This window comes from Heterodontus francisci, chromosome 29, assembly GCF_036365525.1.
Source record: "Heterodontus francisci isolate sHetFra1 chromosome 29, sHetFra1.hap1, whole genome shotgun sequence".
Classification (NCBI taxonomy): domain Eukaryota; kingdom Metazoa; phylum Chordata; class Chondrichthyes; order Heterodontiformes; family Heterodontidae; genus Heterodontus; species Heterodontus francisci.
In genome coordinates, this window is record NC_090399.1 from 40,001,218 (window position 1) to 40,024,810 (window position 23,593).

At 49.0% G+C, this 23,593-nt stretch overlaps 1 protein-coding gene and 1 long non-coding RNA gene across 3 annotated transcripts in view; both read left to right on the forward strand.

Annotated features, from left to right (window-relative positions):
* Nucleotides 1–8,470: 8,470 nt before the first annotated feature.
* On the forward strand, nt 8,471–10,013 carry LOC137345783 (probable G-protein coupled receptor 139; the record flags this gene model as incomplete). The annotated part of the gene is made up of 2 exons (XM_068009038.1): nt 8,471–9,319; nt 9,966–10,013. Coding segments are annotated over 2 exons (897 nt in total), but the record flags the coding sequence as incomplete, so codon positions are not given.
* Nucleotides 10,014–11,876: 1,863 nt separating this feature from the next.
* The window catches only part of LOC137346249 (uncharacterized), a 381,277-nt gene continuing 369,560 nt past the window's right edge, over nt 11,877–23,593 (forward strand). For both annotated transcript variants that reach the window (XR_010968686.1, XR_010968687.1), the window contains exon 1: nt 11,877–11,930. This is a non-coding gene — a long non-coding RNA (uncharacterized lncRNA). The remainder of the gene's footprint in view (nt 11,931–23,593) is intronic.

Here is a 23,593-nt window from a genome sequence, read left to right on the forward strand (position 1 = left end):
ACTTGCTTCAGTAGATTACAGAATCCCATTCTGCTGCCTCAGGTAGATCAGGTGGTAGTCTTTGAGATAGATCATTTTGATGCTGATGGTTCAGTTAGGGCTCATGGTACTATTGTGACTAACCCCCAGGAGGAAGGGATAGCACATATTCAGTGGGATAATCAGACTGATATCCCAGACCCACAACATTCCTTAATGATAAAGTGCACGCCTGCACAATTGGGTGGTCTAATGACTGGTGCATGACAGGGTGGGGGTATCCATGATAGAATTGTAGGTCCTGGGTCTCCCTACGTGCATGGTGGCCATGGGTTGTGGATTAGATGGCTTCGTCACAATGAGGTTCGTGATCAGAATTTGCAGGAGGATTACAGACAGCTACTGGTACATCACCTTCAAATGAAACAGGCACTTTTCCAGGCTTTTACCAATGATGGTGCTGCAGGCTTTCCTCTGTCTGTGGGACAGCCAATGCAGTCTCAAATTACACCCTTAGGAAATGTGAATTTTAACCCTTGAAATGCCATGTGTGGCAAGCCCGGTCGAAGCAACCAAGATAAAACAAGGTGGATTTTAAACAATCTTGATAGACTTGACACATGATGTCAGGGCTGGAGTGCTGCACATTTACGGCAGCTCCTCTCCATGATGTTAAACCCTGATCTCGTCCCCCCAGTTAACAAGTGCAACAGCTGGATACAAATATATTCCTACCTCCTGACCGCAACTCAGAGAGGGCATGTAATGGGCTCAATCAAATAAATCCTTCAAAGTACTGTTCGGTCGAATGTTTTGGGAGCCGCCTATCAATTAGGTAAGGAGCTTACACATGGCAACTGGGAAATTGTTCACGGTTGTCTGGCTAACCAGGATCAGAATTCTGCACTTGGACTAACCTGTGAAGGGGCTTTGTCTGATTATCCTGAGGTGGGATCATGTTGAACGCATCATCCGGACGCTGACACAGGCTTAGGAGGAGGTCCTGGAACTGGCAGCGATACATGTGAACTGTGCAGTCGGTGACATTGAGCTCAGGGTCCTGTGTGAATATACAGCCATTTGATAGACACAATGATCACTGTGATAATCGTACTGTTTGAGACAATGCAGTCATAATCATTACATAAGCACCATAAAGACTGACAGCGTAATATTCTCATTGAAGAGACATCCTCCGAGGGAGCAGCATCTCATGACACTCCCGCACCTTCCACCAGGCAGATACAGTCACCTAGGTGGGAATGCAATCGTCTTCAATCGTGGGTCACAAGCTGGTGAGAGCACTGCAAATGCACCCTTGCAGCTGACTGAGACTGAGAAGGTCAAGGCCCCTGACAGTTGGAGGGCTGTGAGTGGTCAGGCCCCTCTGAGCCCCAGGCTACTGATGACCCTCTGTTCTGGACAGCACAGGGCATCCTGGAACTGCAGCAGCAGTCCTAGCAACAACTGGTGGAGATGTCACAGGCCTTGCGCATTCTTGAACAGATGATGGGGGAGTCCATCCAGGCCATGACAGCTGCCATGTACCAGGCATTTGAGCACATGGCATCATCCATGGAGAGGACGGTGGCCCTCCTGGAGAGCCAGACTCCACTAATCCGCACGGACCTGCAATCCCTCACCGAGGCCATAGGATCCTCAAATCAGTGGCAAGATGAGAGAGGGAGCAGGGGCATGGAGACTGTCCCTGTCCCTGGTCCTTTCCAGGCGAGCAGAGCGTTCTAATGAGTCCTGAGATGGAGAAGGCGAGCCTGCACACCATATCTGGGGTCCCCCCTGTGGTGCCTAACACGCACGCACGCTACTCTTAAAGAATCCACGGAGTCCGAATTGGTAAAAGGTATCGCAATAAGTTATTCCCACACTAAATCATCAAGTACAAGCTCTCACTACTTGTACAGTATCAAAACTCATCAAAGTACAAGTTCTCACTACTTGTACAGTATCAAAACCCATCAAAGTACAAGCTCTCACTACTTGTACAGTATCAAAACTCATCAAAGTACAAGCTCTCACTACTTGTACAGTATCAAAACTCATCAAAGTACAAGCTCTCACTACTTGTACAGTATCAAAACTCATCAAAGTACAAGCTCTCACTACTTGTACGGTATCAAAACTCATCAAAGTACAAGTTCTCACTACTTGTACAGTATCAAAACCCATCAAAGTACAAGCTCTCACTACTTGTACAGTATCAAAACTCATCAAAGTACAAGCTCTCACTACTTGTACAGTATCAAAACTCATCAAAGTACAAGTTCTCACTACTTGTACAGTATCAAAACCCATCAAAGTACAAGCTCTCACTACTTGTACAGTATCAAAACTCATCAAAGTACAAGCTCTCACTACTTGTACAGTATCAAAACCCATCAAAGTACAAGCTCTCACTACTTGTACAGTATCAAAACTCATCAAAGTACAAGCTCTCACTACTTGTACAGTATCAAAACTCATCAAAGTACAAGTTCTCACTACTTGTACAGTATCAAAACCCATCAAAGTACAAGCTCTCACTACTTGTACAGTATCAAAACTCATCAAAGTACAAGTTCTCACTACTTGTACAGTATCAAAACCCATCAAAGTACAAGCTCTCACTACTTGTACAGTATCAAAACCCATCAAAGTACAAGTTCTCACTACTTGTACAGTATCAAAACCCATCAAAGTACAAGCTCTCACTACTTGTACAGTATCAAAACTCATCAAAGTACAAGCTCTCACTACTTGTACAGTATACTACCCGTCAAGACACGAGGTGGTAATTCTCGGACTTGCGGCTGCTCTTCGGTTCTCTGAGCCCCTGGCTCAGGGTATCTTCTCGAGTGTTCTTCCCCGGGGTTCTCGTACCTTCCTTAGTTTCAGTCAGGGGTTAAATCTTGTTTCTAAGACCCGCCCCTCTTACTTACTCATAGGGGTCTGGTATAATGACATAATGGTAATTCCTTATTTGGCTCAGTGAGCACCTGTTCAAAACTTCACAGTTTCCCATTGTCTATTATGAGTTTAATCATACCTGTTGTCCATGACAACTCCTAGTTTCTGGTATGCTCCTCAGTACCTTTTCTATAATCATATCTACAATTCCTCGGCTATCTGTGTGCTGTGCTCCTTTGTACTCATCCCACTTCAACACACTGTTCATTGTTGTGTTACTGGCCCCTTTGTTTTAACTAAGTTCTTATGTGTCATTGCAATATGTGTTTTTACTGGGTCTACACCCCACAAGGTAATTCCAATGTGGATACCGGCTCCTCCACCCCTCCACCAGTGAGTCAATCTCCAGCAGCCATGATGTCTGAGGAGAGTTCTGCACTGATGCAGGATTCCCCCAGCCAGCCGGGGCCCTCCAGGCCTCGTACATACAGAGGACGACCACCAAGATCATCCAACGCCAAAGGGCAATCAGTTCAGCAGTCTTCCTCCAGTCAGGCAGCTAGTGCAGAGGTGGCACCGCAAAGGTTTAAAAAAAAATCATGGCACAAATGAGTCTGCACGGGTGAGACTACACTGTAAAACGCTCAGGCACTAAATATTCTTCACTAACGTGTGTCATTGTTATTGTGTGAATGAAGTGTGCCAGCATGTACCGATCATGTCTCCTCCCTTTACATCATTGGCCTTTCAGAACTGCCAATGTATGGAACAACATCATTGCCATGTCAGTATTACTCATGTGTGTCTCCACAGATGCAGTAACTTTGACAATGACTCAGTCTGCTGCTGCCAGTAATGGTGGAGACAAAGATGTTGCAGATGCGGACTGTTGCACAACAAGTGAAGAAGGGTGCATAACACATGGTGGTTTCCATGGAGAGGAGAGCAGTTGATCAATAAGGCATTGCCATGCATACCTTGGGGTGTTCACTGCTCACCCTGCATGAGGTGCCTGGATGCTCTCTGTCCTCCCATGCACCTTTCCTGCTGTAGGTCCTCAGTTTCCTCATCGTCCAAGGATGAGTCCTGCTGACATCTCTCCTCATCCTGCAAGGCCTCCCCCTTATTGAGTGTGTAGCTGTGCAGAGTACAGAAAACAAGAACGATACCAGCTGCCCTTTCCGGTTTGTACTGCAGGGCACCACCCGATCTATCCAGGCAGTGGAAGTGCATTTTCAACATGCCGATCTCCTGCTCAATGATGGCTCTTGCAGCTCTGTGGCTGAGAGAGACACCTATTTAGCGGAATTTGCAAAATTGTTGACAAAGAGGCAGCTGGATGCAGAAAGCACCAGGGGTAAGCAATGCTTTGAATATTGAACAAGAAATGCTGGAAATACACAGCAGGTCTGGCAGCATCTGTGGAGAGAGAAGCAGAGTTAATGTTTCAGGTCAGTGAGCCTTCTTCAGAACTATGAACAACTCTGAAGAACCAGTTCTGAAGAAGGGTCACTGACCTGAAATATTAACTCTACTTCTCTCTCCACAGATACTGCCAGACCTGCTGAGTTTCTCCAGCATTTCTTGTTTTTATTTCAGATTTCCAGAATCCACAGTATTTTGCTTTTATCTTTGAATATTGAAATTGGGCTCCCGTTGCCGAGTGGCACAGGCGCCGGCCCGAGGCCTCACCACTGCTGGTAATATGGGCCCAGTCCTTCCCAGCATCGGGGACCGTGGCGGGCCTCTCCCAGAGGAATTTTCCAGGATCATTCCCGCCGCCAGTGAATCCAGAAGTCCATAGGGTCAGGCCACAAACAATAGGAGGTGTGAATTCCACAAATGGTTTTGTCTTGGTTTCGTCTCTTCAGGTGAAGCACTCCACCCATGGTCATTCAATTAGGAACTTTCCAAAGGTGTGAGATAATTCTGAGTCCGGGCTGAAATTGCAAAAGTCACCTGACCATCGGCAGCCATCATATGGAGCCTTTTTATGTCCATTATGGTTCATTTAAAAAGAAAATTCAGTTCCAGGAGATTCTAAATACAGTCCATGTTTAAAGTTATGAACAGGACATAGCTTTACTAGACATGGCAGTCTTGAAGTTTTACATTGAATTTATTATCTATTATTTGACAGTTTACTTCCTCCCCTCAGAGATCTCACTCCCTTCATCAGGATCGGAATCCTCATCCACTGGGTCATTCTGGCCCCGACTGTCCCACAACACACGAGACTTCCTTCCTTCTAAGCTCGGAGCTGTGCTGTAGAATTCCATTTACATTTCTGTCCATGTCAGTCTGCCCCTCTCTGCTTCAAAGTCCAGTAAACCCGAGCTGTCCTTAAACTCACAGTGGATGGGATCTTGCCTGACAGACACCATGAGGCCGTTTCCCGGCCAGTTTCCCTCCACCATCTCCTGCTGGGACATTCCGAGAGCCACATTTGGAATGGATTCATTTTGTTTTATGCGCTCACCATTCCCACTGGAATTCCTCTCTTCCGCATCGGCTCTGGTCTGGCAATGAAAATCCTCACAGGTTCCTGATCCTGATCCCTGTGCAGGCATCCTCTTGTAAAGTATAAATGTGTGGACCTCGGGTGTAAACATTGGGATATTCCACACTCAAATGTTCTCACTATGGGAGCTGTATGCATCCTAGCTATGCTGCCTTTGTGTAGGAACCATGAACCATTTTTTGTTCCAATCCTACTCAGCTCCACTCCTTCACCTATTTTCCTGATACTTTGATGACTGTGCTGGTGTCATTTCCTTCTTTTGCCTTAAACTGGAAAATTACATCAACTTTGCTGCTAATTTCCACTCCTCCCTCATCTTCACATGGTCCATCTCTGACACTTCCCTTCCCTTCCCTGACTTCTCCACCTCCACTTCAGGGATTGGTTGTCCGCCAATATCTGCTATAATCCCAACAACTCCCACAGCTACCTTGGTTATACTTCCTCCCAACCGGCATCTTGGAAAGACTCTGTTCCATTCTCCCAGTTTCTCCACCTCCGTTCCATCTGTTCTGACTATGCTACCTTCCACACCAGTGCTTCTGAAATGTCTTCACTATTCCTCAGCTGAGGATTCCCCTCCACTGTGGTTAACAGGGCCCTCGACCGTGTCCATCCCATTTGCCATGTTACTGCCTTCACTCTTTCCCTCCCTGCCAGAACCATGATAAGGTTCCCCTTGTCCTCACCTTCCACCACACCAGCCTCTACATTCAACACATCATCCTCCAACATTTCATCCAGCTAAATCCAACACCAAACATATATTCTGCTCCCCTCCCTTCCCCCCCCCCCACTTATTGTCACACCCTGATCCACTCCTCAACCACCCCCAACATCAGCTCCTCTTCCCCAGGCACCTTTCCGTGCAAGCACAGGAGATGTAATACCTGCCCTTTTACATCCTCCCTTCCCAATGTCCAAGGCCCCAAACACTCCTTCCAGGTGAAACAGTGATTTACTTGGACTTCTTTCAATTTATTAACAGTATTCGCTGCTCACAATGGAATCTCCTGGGCATTGGGAGAGGTGCAAACACAGATTGAGCGATTGCTTTGCTGAACTCCTCCGTTCAGTCTGCAAGTATGACCCTGAGCTTCTGGTCACTTATCATCTTAATTCTACATCCCATTCTCACTCTGACCTCTCTATCGCTGACCTCCTACACTCTTCCACTGAAGCTCAATGAGGAACTGTATTTTTGATGAGTCATTTTATTGCCTCTTAGACGCAACACTGAGATTTAAAACTTCCGATTATAACCATTGCTCCCACTTTCTGGGACGGCCTGTGCTGGTAATGGAGGATGGCTACACCAGAGTCACTGGGAGTGGAGGGGGTCTGGGCTGGTGCTTGGGGTGAGGATCCCCTATTGGTACACAGCTGGCAGGCTGGTCCACACCCCTGGGGTCTACCCACCATTCTCCATCACTTTTCCAGGCCACAGGAGCCTTCGCCTCTTTGCCAGATTTTCCATGCTCCCCTCTCTCTGTTATTCTACTGTAACCATTTACAGCTCATCTGGACCCATCCTCTGTTTCTTTAATTGTCCCATTCACCTTGCACCATCATCCCTTTTATCATTGAATCATTCCTGCCCTCCACCCGATCACAGACCTTCCCTTTTGTTCTTTCCTCCCCCGATACCCCACTTTTCACTGACTACATGATTGATTTAAAACTGTTAATCTCGAATATCTTCCAGTTCTGATGAAAGCCTATCAGCCTGAAACATTAACTCTGTTTCTCTCTCCACAGATGCTGCCTGATCTGCTGAGTGTTTTCAACATTCTCCTATTTTTATCAGATTTACAGCAGTTTCAGTATTTTGTTTTTACTCCAATGTTTATTCCTGGATATTAACAGGGGTGAGTGACATAGGTGGGGAGCGGAGTTTCAGTGTTTTAACTTCACAGACTGCCTCTTTTATCCTTGACAGGTTCCCCACCCTGAAGTCAGCCTGATTGACAGGCTTGGCTTCCGGTCGGGCAGGGCGGACTCTGGAGCAGGCCTCAGGACCAGGGCGGTCCAAATGCTGACCCTGGTGTTTTGGGGGAGATGCCTGATATCGTGGGATGTCCAATCACCATCTCCAGAGGGGGAGAGAGTGGTGACACCTCTAATAGCTGGTCTGTTGATCCCGAAACCCCGGGGAAGAGTCTCCTATCCTGCGGCAAGGTCCGAGTCTGCGGAGGAGAATTGGGAGGGAAGGGGGAGGGTGAGTGCCTGATTCTTAACCCCGGGGAGGTGTCTCCTATCCTGGAGCTTGTTCCCAATCCAGTTAGGGGGAACGAGCGGGGCGAGTGTCTGATCCAAGACACAATGGGGGGACCTGATTTTTTGGGGGTTCTGAAAGAGGGTGGTCTGCTCCCAGGAATTGAGGCTCCGAGACTGTGGGGGGGATCCCATCAAGGGAGGAGAGTCTGATCCTGGAGACGGGGGTACAATCCCAGTGGTGGTGGTGGGTTCCAATCCCGGGGATGGAGAGACCCGATCCAAGTGGTTATGCTCTGATCCTTTTGGGGGTAGTGGGGTCTGATCCATAGTGGGGGAGGTGTGGTTCCTATCGGTGGGGGTGCAGTCCGATCCTGTGGAGTGGTGGGGTCCTTTCGTGATGAAGATATGGTGTGGTCCCAGGGTGCAGGGGATGATCCGAGGGAGCGGTCCAATGCCAGAAGGAACATCTGTTCCTAACGCCAATCCCGGGTGTCTTTGTGTGTGATGTGGGGTATAACGGGGAAACCCGGGCGGACAGAGTTAAACTTGTAAAACAGATTAAATCAGAGATTTCCAGCCTCGTTCAAATATTTAAATTACCAACCCGCCTCCTGGGAGCGGTTGGCTGTCCGTCCCCTTTCCCGACTCCGTTAAACCTGGAAGTGGGCGAATCGAAGATTGGTGTGGGTTTGGGTAAAGTTTTTTAATTTAATTTAATTTAACGTCTGACCCGTCCCCAACTCCCCCATTTTTGGTGCTAAAATCCTGCCGTTACTGTCTGGGTCAGACACGGAGAATGTTTGATCAGTAATTTCCAGTCTCTTTTCCCTTCTCTCTCTTACAGTTAATTTACTGGCGATTGTGATCCTGTCCCGGAGAAAGTGCGGCCTCTCCACCTGCACCACTCGCTACCTGGTGGCCATGGCAACGGCGGATCTACTGGTCATTATCATTGAGGTCATTCTGTTCCAAATCCGTTTTTATTTTTTCCCGGAGTGCTTCCTGGACATCACCCCTGTGTGTAGTGTTATCAATGTCCTGATTGATATAGCCATAGACTGTTCTGTCTGGTTCACCGTCACTTTCACCTTTGATCGATTTGTGGCCATTTGTTGCCAGAAGCTGAAAACTAAATATTGCACCGAGAAAACTGCGGCTGTGATTCTCGCAACAACCTGCATTCTGCTCAGTATAAAAAACATCCCCATCTACTTTACGTATGAACCTAGAAAGATAATCGACAATGTACCATGGCGCTGTGTTATCAAGCGAAGCTATTATACTGAGCCCGGATGGGTGGGATTTCGCAAGTTTGATAAGGTTTTAACTCCATTGATTCCATTTGCTTTAATCCTGTTGCTCAATGCTCTGACAGTCAGACACATTTTAGTGACCAGTCGAGTCCGTAAGGGACTGAGGGGTCAGAGCAAGGGAGAGAATCGCAGTGACCCAGAGATGGAAAGCAGAAGGAAGTCTGTGATTTTACTCTTCACCATATCCGGCAACGTCATACTTCTGTGGTTGGTGTATGTTTTATATTACTTTGGAATCGCAGATCACTTCGATTCTGATTCTAAATATACATTTAAAGAAGTCGGATGGATGTTGTCGAATTTAAGTTGCTGCACAAACACATTTATTTATGTGGTGACTCAGTCCAAGTTCAGAGAGCAGGTCAAGAGTGCGGTGAAATATCCAGTTACATCAATTATTCAATTAATGAAGAAACAAAACAACTGAGAGCAGCCCAGAGGCGGGTCCCAGTGTTTCCAGTCCATGAATGGAATATTTATCCCCAGACTTCCATCAACTGAATGACAGCAGGAATCACTGGGATGTGAAAAAACCCCCAGTGGCGGGAGTGGGGGCTGGAAGAGACTAACACCACCCTCTGCAGGACAGGAGGGGAAACAGCAGCCATAATCTCACCTTCGTCTCCACTGGTTCGATTCTGAGCTCCTCACATCTGCAACGAAATTAAAAACATTCTCACAAAATCCAAAATGCTGCAGTTGCTGGAAATCTTCTGGAATGAATGAATTTTTTTCTGGAGACACTTTCGTGAGTCCGTTTCCTTTCGATTCCCCCCACCTGGTCGCTGTCGCCTCTCTTTCTCTCTCTCTCTCTGAGTCAGACGATGTTGTGTTGGGGGGATTTGCATCAGGACAAGCCCAGCTGAGGGACTAGGATAGGGAGTTGGGATCTGGGATGAGGGAGCGGGGCCAGGCTCGGCACAGGAGCCGGCAGTCCCGGGGCCTCTGCTTCGTGGTTCTCGGATGGACGGGGCCGAGTCCCTTCCTTGCTTCCATGTTAGCTGATATTATTAACGGTTCCCTCTCCTCAGGTTCTGTCCCACTCTCTTTCAAATCTCCAGTTATCATTTTTCTCCTAAAAAAAACCCTTGACCCGCTCTTTCCTTGCAAACTAACACCCCATCTACAAACACCCTTTCTTCTCCAAAGTCCTTGAATTTGTTGTCATCTCCCAAATCCATGGCCATCTTTCCCGGAACACCATGTTTGAATCCTCCAATCAGGTTTCTGCCCCTGTCACCGTACTGAAACAACTCTTATCAAAATCACAAATGACATCCTATGTGACTGTGACAAAGGTAAACTTTCCCTCCTTGTCCTTCTCGACCTGTCTGCAGCCTTTGACACAGTTGACCACACCATCCTCCTTCAACACCTCTGCACTGTCATCCAGCTGGGTGGGACTGCTCTCACCTGGTTCCATGCTTATCTATCTAATCGCAGTCAGAGAATCACTTGCAATGGCTTCTCTTCCTGCTCCCACGCCATTACCTCTGGTGTCCCCCCAAGGATCTATCCTTGGCCCCTCCTATTTCTCATCTACATGCTGCCCCTCAGCCACATCATCTGAAAACACACTGTTAATTTTCACATGTACACTGACAACATCCAGCTCTACCTCACCACCACCTCTCTCAACTCCTCCACTGTTGATAAATTATTAAACTGCTTATCTGACATCCAGCACTGGGAGGGCAGAAATTTCCTCCATTTAAGGATCGGGAAGGCAGAAGCCATTCTCTTTGGTGCTGCTACAAACTCTGTTCTCGAGCCACCGACTCCATCCATCTCCCTGGCAACTGTCTGAGGCTCAACCAGATGGTTCACAACCTGAGATGAGCTTCCGAGCTCATAGTCACTCCATCACTAAGGCCGCCTATTTCAACCTCTGTAACATCTCCCGACTCCACCCCTGCCACAGCTCATCTGCTGCTGAAACCCTCATCCATTCCTTTGTTACCTCTAGACTCGACTATTCTAATGCATTTCTGGCTGGTCTCTCACATTCTACCCTCCTTAAACTTGAGATCATCCAAAACTCTGCTGCCAATGTTTTAACTCACACCAAACCCCGTTCACCCATCAGCCCCTGTGCTCGCTGCCTTACATTGGCTCCCAGTTCAGCAATGTCTCGATTTTAAAATTCTCATCCTTGCTTTTAAATCCCTCCATTACTTCAACCCTCCCTCTTTCTCTCACCTCCTCCAGCCCCTACACCCCTCCCTATCTCTGCAACCTCCTCAAGCCCAGTGTTGACCCACTGAACCTCTCCAAATACTTCTACACCATCTCCAACCTGGAAATCCAGGAGTGGTAATTGCTCCTCTCTGTCTCTCTTTCCCTGTGTCTCCCTCACTCTCTCTCTCTTTTTCTGTCTTTTGCTCACTTTACCTTTCAGTCTCACTGTTATTCTCAATCTCTCGTTTCTCACCTCCCTTTACCCTCCCAACCCTCTCTCACTCTCCCCTCTCTCAGTTACACTCTCTGTCAGTTGCTTTTTGTGATGCTCATCCTCCGTGGTAGATCTCGAGTGAACAGACGAACACCACATGCTCATTGATCATTGTGTGTATAATACACTCAACAGCTCGTGGCTCCCTCCGTCCCTGTGTCTCCCTCCATTCCCGTGTCTCCCTCCTTCCCCGAGCCAACCTCCGACCCGTGGCTCCCACTGTCCCCCTGTCTCCCTCCGGCCCCGTGCCAACCTCCCTCTTCATGGCAACCACCTACCCCATGTCTCCCTCTGTCCCCTGTCATCCTCTGTCCCCCATCTCCCTCTGTCCCCTGTCTCCCTCTGTCCCCTGTCTCCCTCTGTCCCTGTGTCTCCCTCTGTCCCTGTGTCTCCCTCTCTCCCTACGTCTCCCTTTGTCTCTCCATCTGTCCTTGTATCTTGCTCACTGACACTCTGATAGTGAACAGTTTGTTAATGCCTGTCCTTCAATGAACAATTTCTGATAAAGGGGAATCCTCATCCAGCTCCTCCGCCAGTGCCTGAGGTCAGACTTGTGTTTATCAACAGTGGAAGAAGACCCTGGCCTTCTAACTGGGCTATAATAGCTGGTGTATCTATTACAAAATCCTTTCGCCTTCCCCTCCACCCCCCAACATACCCCAACCTCCCCCCCTTCCCCTCCCACTCCCCTTCCCTCCTCCCAAGCCCCAAACTCCTCGGCCTCCTCATCAATCTCCCCTCCCTCCCTGCCGATCCCCCTCCCTCACACAGTCAAGAGTTGGGTCCTGAGGCCAGGACACTTGATGCAGGAGTTTTTATTGTAGTCCAGTGTAAAGTGACGAGGCCTTTGCTGGATCTTCGGAGACTTTCCTGAGCTGGAAACTCCGATTCTTTGATGCAGCAAATTGCAGTTCCAGAGAAATCTGTACACAGGAAAATCAGACAAAGAAAATGGTCTCATTGCTGCCATCGCTGGGAGTTCCACAGTGACAGATATATTCACCAACACAAACCACTATTCATACAAAAACTACATCACACCTTGTGGGATTGCAAGAAAATAACTTCATCTCAATACAAAACAATCAATAAACACACTAACACTGCGATCACGGCTCAGGATTATTCCCACATGGGACTGATACAGCCTCCATGGATAGACCAGGATAGGAGCGGGTTTTCATAAGGAGGGGGTCGGTGGGGGGGAAGTGCTTACACAAAACCCCAGTGACCAGGATTACACAGCAATGCTCACTGAAGCCCAGGCTGTGGGACACTCGAAACTGCTCCTCACATTCCCTCAGGTCATGATGCACCGACAGATAGGCCTGGTCCCCACTCAGCAATCCCTCACAGGAGAGGGATGGGAGGGAGAGAGGAGGGAGGAGGGAGGGAATGAGTGATGCACTATCTGAGGTGCTGTCTCTCAGATGAGATGTTAAACCGAGACCCCGTCTGCCCTCTCGGGTGAGTGTAAAAGATCCCACGGTCACTATTTGAAGAAGAGCAGGGGAGTTCTCCCTAGTGTCCTGACCAATATTTATCCCACAACCAACATCATTAAAAGAGATTATCTGCTCATGATCACATTGCTTTTTTATGAAAAAGTCCTTTATTGACTGTAAAGCACTTTGGGACGTCCTGAGGTGGTGAAAGGTTCTGTAGAAATCCAAGTCCTTTCTTTGTTTCTTTGTCCCAAAGCTGGACATGGGACGAGCGGGTGGCGATTGGAGAATGAATATTAGCAGCTGCCTCGGTGCCACGGGGAGTCAGAGAGTCCAGTCCCCACTGACTGCTCATTCCTTCCGGGCTCTGAGATCCAGTCGGGCTGGCTGGGTGGCTGGGCTCAGGTCTCGGTTCCCGTTTGCCTTTCCGGGAGTGCGGGGGAGGGGAGCGTGTTTTAACGGTGATGCAGTAAACGCTGGATTCTCCTGCGCTCCTCACACATTCCGGTGAGCGGCCATGGTGCTGGAAGTGGGTCAGAGCGGCGGGCGGCCGTTAACAACGGTTAGCAGCGCAGTCAGTGACAGCAGCACCCGGTGTAAGGTGGGGTCCCGGCCGGGGGATTGGGAGACACATCCTCCCACTTCCTTCCTGCACTGGACTTTCTCACACAGGAGGCCGGTGTAGGGAGCGGGGCAGAGACACCTCCCATTGTCCTCACACACTCCTCCATTCTCACACCGTGTCAGCAAGTTATCACACACACCCACTGCAAAAGGCAGAAAAAAGAAAGGTTCAGATCATTGAAAATCTCACCATGTTACAGATTGTTTCAACTGTCACCACTCCCAGTGTTTCACTTTTACAACAACATTTTATTGTGAAAACAACCAGACATTGAGAATATTAATAAAAATTAATCAGAGCAGATTCCAAAGGGAATATATGAGGGTTCAGAAAGATATGAAGAAACAATTAGAAAAAGAAAGAGAAACTTTGGAATTAAATTATCATGAAATATAAAATGAAACAGTAAAGTATTCGACAGACACATAAATAACTAATGGAAAATCAGGACAGGGATCGGGTCACTAAGGGATAAACATAATAAACTCACAGGAAATGACAGTGAAATGGCAGAAATATGAAATAATTACTTTTCCTCGGGATTTACCAGGGAGACTAACAAGATGGAGATGACATCAGAGGAAGAAAACAAAAAGAAATAAAGATAGAAAGACAGGAGATAATTGATAAACTAATCAGACTTAGAGAGGATATAACCCCTGGTCCAGATGGATTGTATCTGAATATTATAAGAAGTTCGGGTAAAGATAACAGAGGCTCTATTACATAGATATAAAAGTTCATTGGAATTAGATATTCATTAAGAGGACAGGCAGACAGATCATGTGATTCCTATGTTTAAAAATGGTGACAGAACATGTCCGGGGAACAACAGACCAATGAGCTTAACATCAGTGGTAGGAAAGATAATGGAATCCTGACTCAAAGATTTAACAGAAAAACATTCAGAATCTAAAACTATCATGAAGTGTGATTGGATAGTTTCCTAAAGGGAAGGTAAGGCATAACCAACCGTATTGTTATTTGCAGAAGAAACAGAATAGTAAATATGGGTGCTGTCATCGATGTAATATATTTGGATTTTGATAAAGTTCCACATAGTTGACACATGATTAAAGTCAGAACATGTGGAGTGAGGGGGGAAGCAGCAGAATGGATAACAAGTTGGCTACGAAACAGTAAACAGAGAGCAGAGATTAAAGCCAGTTACTCAGACTGGCAAAAAGTGGGAGGTGATGGTCCACAAAGATTGATGCTGGTAGACTGTCAGACGGTCAGTACTGCGAGAGTGCTGCACCTTCAGAGGGTCAGTAGTGAGGGAGTGTGGGCTGTCAGAGGATCAGTACTGTGGGAGTGCTGCACTGTCGGAGAGTCAGTACTGACGCAGTGCTGTATAATTGAAAGTCCTTGCTTTCTCTTTCTGCTCCAATCCTGTCACATTGTTTGCGAGCTCCTCCCTTGCTTTGGGTTCGCGACCTCTCGTGATGAGATGCTTGGCCGTGTGTGGTCCAGCTTTGGGTCAGCTGCATGTGTCAGGAGAAATCAGCAATTATTAATCCCAGCTGGAGAACACCACACAGTCTGAACACAACATCTGTACTGTGTACACACACACATCGAGTGGAGACTGTCCACCACTGCAAGGGGCTCCGAGAGACAAACAAACAGCTTGTTCATCTCCACCTCATCACTGCTTTATCTGGAAATCTAAAATGGACCGTGTCCGGAGGGACACGATGTTCAAACCTCTGCATAAGGGCAGGAGAAATGTACCCAACATCGCCCTCATCCTGATGACATCATTTGTGTGCGGCTGCATCAAGCTGTTTGTCGACCTTCAGTACGCAAACTCCAAGTGTCACTACGTGCTGAGGTTCTATCTGTCCCCAGTGTTGAGAAAGATGCCGCTGGTCACATTGCCGTGGAACGCTCCATCCAGTTGGACTGTGCCGTACCACCTATCCTTCGTGGGAAAGTTTCTGCAGAAAAACACCTTTGACCACCAATCCATCAGGCAGTGGTCTGCACGGAATGTCCTCAAGGCCCTACGGGAAAAGGAGATGGTGGATCTGGTCGGATGGTTCCCCGAGCAGACTGCCAAAGTCATTTGGTGGAATGCCTCATCACCAGAACATTCAAACAAGCACCAAGATGTAGCTTGGCTGGTGGTGAGAAGAGCCCTCCCCGTCAGATCCTTCCTGCACGCTCGGAGTCTCACACTCTCCGCGCAATGCCCGCGTGGCTGTGGTGGGGAAGAGACAGTTGCCCACCTCCTTCTGGAATGTGTCTTTGCAAAGCAGGTGTGGAAAGAGATGCAGTGGTTTTTGTCGAGGTTCATCCCAAGCAGCTCTGTAACACAGGAGTCTGTGCTCTACGGGCTGTTCCCAGGAACGCACACCGAGATAAACATCAACTGCTGCTGGAGGACTATCAATTCGGTGAAAGACGCACTTTGGTCTGCCCGAAACCTGCTGGTCTTCCAGAGCAAAGAGTTGTCTACGACCGAATGTTGCAGACTGGCACATTCCAAGGTCCAGGACTACGTGCTGAGGCACGTACTAAAGCTTGGGGCAGCCGTGGCAAAGGCTCAATGGGGAAAGACCACAGTGTAAGGTCCCCCCACCATAGTGGATCGATAGGAAACCCCTCAACTGTGTCCAAAAAATCGTTGTTTGCTGCAAAATGTACACGGCGTGTAAAATGAAATGGAAGGGTTGTGAGGCAACTCACTCCTGTATTGAAGGAAACTGATCTCCTTTCCACTCTTTGTATTGTTTGACTTGATGCTGTTTGGAATTGTTTTGTAATGTAATTTTTACAGATTTTTATGAATAAAGTATATTTTGGAAATTTAAAAAAAAACTCATCACCAATCAGACAAAAACTGACACTGAGACACAAGAGGAGATATTAGGACAGGGAACAAAAGCTCAGTCAAAGAGGTAGGTTTTAAATCGCATCTTAGAGGAGGAGAGAGACGTGGAGAGGCGGAGAGGTTTAGGGAGGGAATTCCAGAGCTTAGCACCCAGGTAGCTGAAGGCCCAGTACCCACATGTTCCTGCTCCAGTATCAAACTCCCAGTCATTGTGGGAAGTTATATTCACTCGTCATCAGTGTGGGGAGATATGGTCACTCCTGGTCAGTGTGGGGAGTTATGTTCACTCCTAGTCAGTGTGGGGAGTTATGGTCACTCCCTGCTCACATCTACACCTGTTTCTCACTCACTCCCTGTTCACACCTAAACCTGTTCCTCGATCCGTGAATGATGAGGGAGGTTTGAGGGGAGCAGCTCGAGCTCGATGCAGAAATGGGCTCTGGGTCAGCAGGTCACAGGTCAGAGAATGAAGGTCATACTTATGGCCACTGGCGACAGTGTCAGGGAGACCTGGAGAGGGAAACGGAAACACAAAGAGTTGGAGAGACATCTGATTCACAATCTTTATTAATAAACATGAATACAACCTATCACATGGTGTGTTAATAGGATCGACCTCACTCAAACTCACAAACAATGATCTCATTGGGGATTCACATGCTGCATCCTCTGGGTGTTCACACCAGCTCGAGGTGAGACCAGGTCGAGTTACTAAAGTGCTCACGTAAGGTGAGTGTGAGGTTAGTGTGTAAGTACAAGTGATTAATGTGTAAGTGAGCAGGGTTAATACGTAAGGGGGTCAGTAATCACATAGACCCCTCCCCCACTGCCCATTCGTGTCACTCTCTGTTTCCTGATCTCGGGACATTCCACACACAGCAATGACCACAGATATCCCTCACAATCTTCACTTCCTGACCTGCTTCAGATATTTATTACACAGAGGCTTATTCTCCTTTCACCCTCCCCAGCTGTTCCCCAGATGATCATCCAGCTGTTAACATTCCATTCACACATCAGTCTCCACCTCATTGCTGCCTCTGGATCTGTGTGTGTGTCCCGAGTGAGATTTCATCACATTTAACCCATACGACTATTCTAACCTCACCCTCTACATCATGTCAGCAATTCCACCTTGTTCACTGACTCTGACATTACACTGAGAGAGGCTTCAAAATCCTGAAGGGTTTTGATGGAGTAAATAAGGAGAAAGTGTTTCCAGTGGCAGGAGGGTCAGTGACCAGAGGACACAGATTGAAGAGAATTAGTAAAGAACCAAAGGGGGAGAGGAGGAGAATTTTATTTATACACAGCGAGTTGTTGTGATCTGGAATGTTCTGCCTGAAAGGGCAGTGGAAGCAGATTCAATAATAACTTTCAAAAGGGAATTAAATAAATACTTGAAAAGGATGAATTTAAAGGGTTATGGGGAAAGAGCAGGAGAGTAGGATTAATTGGATAGATCTTTCAAAGAGCCGGCACAGGCACGATGGGCCGAATGGCCTCCTTCTGTGCTGTCTGATTGTCTGATTCTGTGTCTGTACAATCTCCCACTGTCAGTCTCTGTTTACACATTAACACAATAACAAACATCCATTGGGTTGTATTTTGGAATCGATGCGTTGCCGGGAGTTACGATGAGAATGAAATATGAAGTGAATCTTCCGCCGGCACTGGGCTGGGCCGGAGAAGCGCTCGTTACTCACAGACATTGGCCGTCCCTTTGGGGATTGGGAGGTACGAGCCCGCTCTCCACCGTCGGCCTTGAAAACCTTTCTTACATCTCCCGCAGTCCGGCCCCGTCGTGTTGTGTTCACACTCACAACTCAGCTTCCCCTTCTCCAAGATACAGTTGTTGGTGTGAAGATTGCACTTTCACATGGTAACAAACAACAACAAGCTGGTTTAAAATAACCTGATCAGCTCCGTTAGTCAGAACAGCACCGAAATAAGAGGAGGAGATGTCCCTCCTCTGAAGAAAGACCTGAACCAGGGGGTCCATCTCATAGTGCAGGTCCTCAGGGTCTTCCTGCCAGCAAAACGCATAGGGCCACGAGCCCTGGGCAGGAATCCTCCACCCCTCCAAACAGAGGGGTGGGTAGATGCCCCTATAATCTTGTCAACTCCTGAGGTGGGGGCCTCTCCTGTGGTAGGAGAACCTGTTGACCCCAAGGGAGAATTCATTCCTTTAGCCAATGGGTCAGGTGTCCTGGGTGGGGCCAAGACCTGTGAGGTTCAGCTCTCCCGACAGCCTCACGCTGTCACCCGGGATGTACCCGACCCAGAGGCCAATTTGTGTAATTCCCTGTCTGCTGGGCCAGTGGGTGCTGGCGGGGCGGGAGATGGCCTCCTCTCTCTCCCTCCGGTATCGGCACTGGCTGGATTTCTGGAGTCAGGAACCTCCGTCTCCCTTTGTCCGCTCATTGGCCTGGGGACGGGGGTGGAGGGGGGACCTGAACTGTTAGCACCCATCGGCTCGAGTTCCACAGTAGAACCCAGAGAAGACTCCTCCACCATCGTTCCTGGGGGTGGGACCGTGATGGAGGCGGGACCAGCTGGCACAGCTGGGACGTCTGCCCCACAGTGTGTGGTAGGTGTGTCGGCCACTGGCGGTGACGACCCAGAGGAGGATGGGGACTCAAAGTGGGGCACGGAGGACGACCTTGAATCATCGCCAGTGAGGCAGTGGAGTCCCTCGTGCCTCCCGCCGAGTCTCCTCTGATCCCCACAGTGGAACTCCAGGACTTCCTCGCAGCATGCAGAGGTTGCCGCATTAAAGTTCAGCTTCCTTCGGTCGGTGGTCGAGTTTGGCGCTGATCATCCAGTCCGTCAGTGCTGCCCTCATGAAGGCAGGGAAGGGCACGGACATGAAACTGGTTGAGGCACACTGGTTTAAAGAGTTCCTCAATTAGTTGCTGGAGGACTGGAAGGCGAGGTGCACTTCCATTCCCTTCTCACAGTGAGGTGTTGGTGACGATTTTTAAGTACCTTCGACATGAAGATAACCATAGCCAGTCTCAACAGCAGCAGATGGTCTCACCGCAGATTACACAATCTCTCAGTCCTCAGGGAAGGGAGATATGCGGTGAGCTTTCTGCAGGAAACCCACACCCTTCCGGGAGACGAAGCCTGGAGTGTCAGGGTGGGGTCTACGTGAGTCACCTCACCCCTATTTCTAGTGGGGTGGCTATCTTGTTGGCCCCGACTTTTCAGCCGGAGGTCTTGGGGGTCTAGGAGCTCATGCCGGGCCACTTGCTCCACCTCACCGTTCGCCTGGGTAGCGTGCCGCTCCACTTTGTGAATGAGTACACGCCAAAGCCCTCCGTGTTGCAAGCGCGCTTCTTTGAAGAAGTGTCAGCTCTCTTGAACTCTATCAATAGCGGCGAGTGCATCATCCTCGGGGGGGGGATTTTAATTGTACCCTTGAGGTAAGGGATCGGTCTGGTCCCCAGTGCGTCCAAGCGCGGTGGAGAGGTTAAGGGATCTGATCAGCTCCCTCAACTTGGTGGATGTTTGGTGGAATCTCCATCCCGACTCCAGCGCCTTCAAATGGAGGTCTGGAGGAGGGTCCCGAATTGACCGCCTCTACATTTCGCAGGTGTACATCTCCCATGTCACGGCGGCCTCCATGCGACTGGTGCCATGCTCGGACCACCACCTGGTGTGGGCGGAGTTTAATCTGCTCCGCACGCAGGCAGGCTCCGCATACTGGCACTTTAACAACCGGCTGCTGGAGGAGAAGCAATTCCGGGACTTGTTCCAACAATTCTGGGTTGACTGGAGAAGGCAGCAGGGGGGCTTCCCCTCCTTGAGGCTATGGTGGGATGTGGGCAAGACTCACATCCATGTCTTCCGTCAGGGGTACGCAAAGGGGTCAACCAAGAAGCGGGAAGCCGAGATCAGGCTCCTAGAGAGGGAGGTGCTCGACTTGAAGTCCCGCCTCGGTCATGCCATCGCGGACCAGCCATGTGGCAGGCGTACAAAGAGAAGAAGGGTGCACTGAGGGACCTACAGCTTGTAGGGTCCCGAGGTACATGAGGTCATGGATCCAGATCCTGGAAGATTTGGACCAGTCTCACCCTTCTTCTACTGGCTGGAAAAACGGCGGGGGGTCCATCAGCAGCTCATCGAGCTGCTGGTCGCGATGGATCCTCCATCACGGATCCAAAAGGAATGGGCCCCCTACTCCGTACCTATTACAATGCGTTGTTACCTCCAGATCTGTCCAGCAAGAAAGCGCACAGAGTTTTGTGGGAGGACCTGCTGAAGGTCAGCCCGGACGGCGTCGAAGGATTGGAGGCTCTGCTCACATTGGCGGAGCTGACTGGTGCCCTCCACCAGCTCTCGAGGGGCAAATCCCCGGGGCTGGACGGGCTGACCGTGGAGTTCCTCAGGGTGTTCTAGGAGGTTCTGGGGAAAGCCTGGCGACTGGGGAGATGCCCCTCTCGTGGCGCAGGGCAGTCATCGTCCTGTTGCTGAAGCGGGGTGATCTCCGCCTGTTTAAGAACTGCCATTTGGTCTTCCTCCTCAGCACGGATTATAAAATCTTTTCCCAGGCTATGACTACCCACCTGGGCTCCGTGCTGGCCCACATGATCCACCCCAACCAGTCCTACAAGGTCCATCCAGGACAATATCCACCTGGTCTGGGACCTGATTCATCTTTCCCAGAGGACTGGTCAGTTGGTTGCCTTTCTCTCCCTTGATCAGGAGAAGGCATTCTACAGGGTCGGTCACGAATATTTTTTCTGGACTCTGCACGCATTCGGACTCGTTCACATTTTGTGGCCTGGGTCCGACTTTTATAGGCCGCCGCAGAATGTCTGGTCAAAGTTAACAGGTCCTTGATGGCGCCCCTTCCCCTTGGGAGAGGAGTGCATCAGGCATGCCCCATGTCCGGCCAATTATATACCATCTGCATGGAGCCATTTCAGTGCTTGCTTCGCAGGAGGTTGACGGGTTTCGCTCTGCGCGAGCCGGCCATGCGGGTCATCCTCTTGACTTACACCGATGACGTGCTCCTCGCAGTCACAGATCCTGTTGACTTGCGGAGGATGCACGACTGACAGCAGAACTTTTCTGCCACGTCCTCCTCAAGGATCAATTGGGAGAAATGACTTCCTACAGGAGCCAAGCACTGGTCGTAAACCAACTTGTGGCCTCGATGCTGTGGTACCGGTTGGTCACTTTGGCCCTGCCCCCTGCATTTGCCACCAAGATCCAGAAGAAGCTTGTTGATTTTTTCTGGGGCAAGAGGAAACACTGACTCTCCCGATTGAGGAGGGCAGCCGGTTGCTGATGTACGTCCGCACCCAGGCTGCGACTCTCTGCCTTCGGACCCTGCAGAGATACCTGTACATCGAGCCTCCTCCCAGATGGAGTGCACTGGTGAAATTTTCTTCCGCCAGGGGCTCTGCCTTCAAAACGACAGGCAGCTCCCAGCGGAGAACATTAGCCACGCCTCTCTGAGGGAGGTGCCTGTATTTTACCGGGATCTATTCAGTTCTGGAACATGGTCGCCTCCAGTCAGGGCGCTCCCCCGCCGGCAGAGGAGAGCGCCTTGGCTGTCCGGGAAGCCAGCTCCGGGGACGGACCGACAGGCAGAGGAGTAACCAAAGGCCCCGGGAGGCCTCACACTGCGGGTGACGATGGGGTTCGGGAGCCCGCGGCGCTCCTGGCCGAGCTGATCCCCGATATGCATATAAAGCGGGCCTGAGGAATGAAGGTCCCCTTGACAAAAAATTAAGGGGCCTGGCGTATATAGTCCACTTAAAAAAGAAAAAGAAAATATGTTAGGTAAAAAAATTGGTTAGGTACAAAAAAGAAAGAAAAAAGATAAGAAAGGAAAAATAAATGTGCTTATTGTGACTCTCTCTCTGTCTCTATGTTCTTCTCCAGGTGATATTGAAAGGTTACAAGGTTTACCGTGCATTGTAATCTGTACGGTGGGACTGTCACCATCAACACAAGGACGTTATTCCTCATCGTGGGCTCTGTGGGACTGTGAGACCGTGCACGGAGTGAGGGGTTTCAGTTTGTGCAGTGGATGTGCGGGTTCAGTGATTCTGATGGCGTTCACACTGGGAAATCCTTTACTTTAATTCCCAGCTTGGTCCATCTCACTGGATCCTTCAAGCGTGTCACTGGGAAGTGAGTTCTTCCCCAGTCACTGCCCTGGGTTTGTCACTCTGAACTCAGAGCTCTTTCTCATTCTGAATAATACACCCAAACACACAATCATCCAGCACAGGAGGCCATTCAGCCCAGCGAGCCTGTGCTGGCTCTTTGAAAGAGCTATCCAGTTAGTCTCACACTACTGCTTCGCTTTCCCCCATTGCCCTGTAAATTCATCCCCTTCACGGATTATCCAATTCCCCTTTTGAAAGTTATTATTGAATCTGCTTCCACAGCCCTTTCAGACAGAACATTCCAGATCACAAGAAGTCGCTGTGTAAAAACATTCCTCCTCATCTCCCCCTCTGGTTCTTTTACCAATGATCTTCAATCTGTGTTTCTTTGTTTACTGACCCTCCTGTCACTGGAAACAGTTTCTCCTTATTTACTCTAATGAAACCTTTCATGATTTTGAAAACCTCAATTTAATCTCCCCTTAACCTTCTCTGCTCTAAGGAGTCATAGTTATACAACACAGAAACAGGCCCTTTGGCCCATCATGTCTGTGCCGGCCATCAAGCACCTATCTATTCTAATCCCATTTTCCAGCACTTGGCCCGTAGCCTAGTATGCATTTCACGTGCTCATCTCAATACTTCTTCAATGTTGTGAGGTTTCCTGCCTCTACCACCTCTTCAGGCAGTGTGTTCCAGATTCCAACCACCCTCTGAGTGAAAAAATGCTTTCCTCAAATCCCCTCTAAACCTCCTGCACCTTACCTTAAATCTATATCACCTGGTTATTGACCCCTTTTTAGTTTTTAGTTTTAGAGTTACAGCACTGAAACAGGCCCTTCGGCCCACCGAGTCTGTGCCGACTATCAACCACCCATTTATACTAATTCTACACTAATCCAATATTCCTACCACATTCCCACCTGTCCCTATATTTCCCTACAACCTACCGATACTAGGGGAAATTTATAATGGCCAATTTACCTACCAACCTGCAAGTCTTTTGGCTTGTGGGAGGAAACTGGAGCACCCGGAAAAAACCCACGCAGATACAGGGAGAACTTGCAAACTCCACACAGGCAGTACCCAGAATTGAACCTGGGTCGCTGGAGCTGTGAGGCTGCGGTGCTAACCACTGCACCACTGTGCCGCACCTTTGCTAAGGAAAAATGT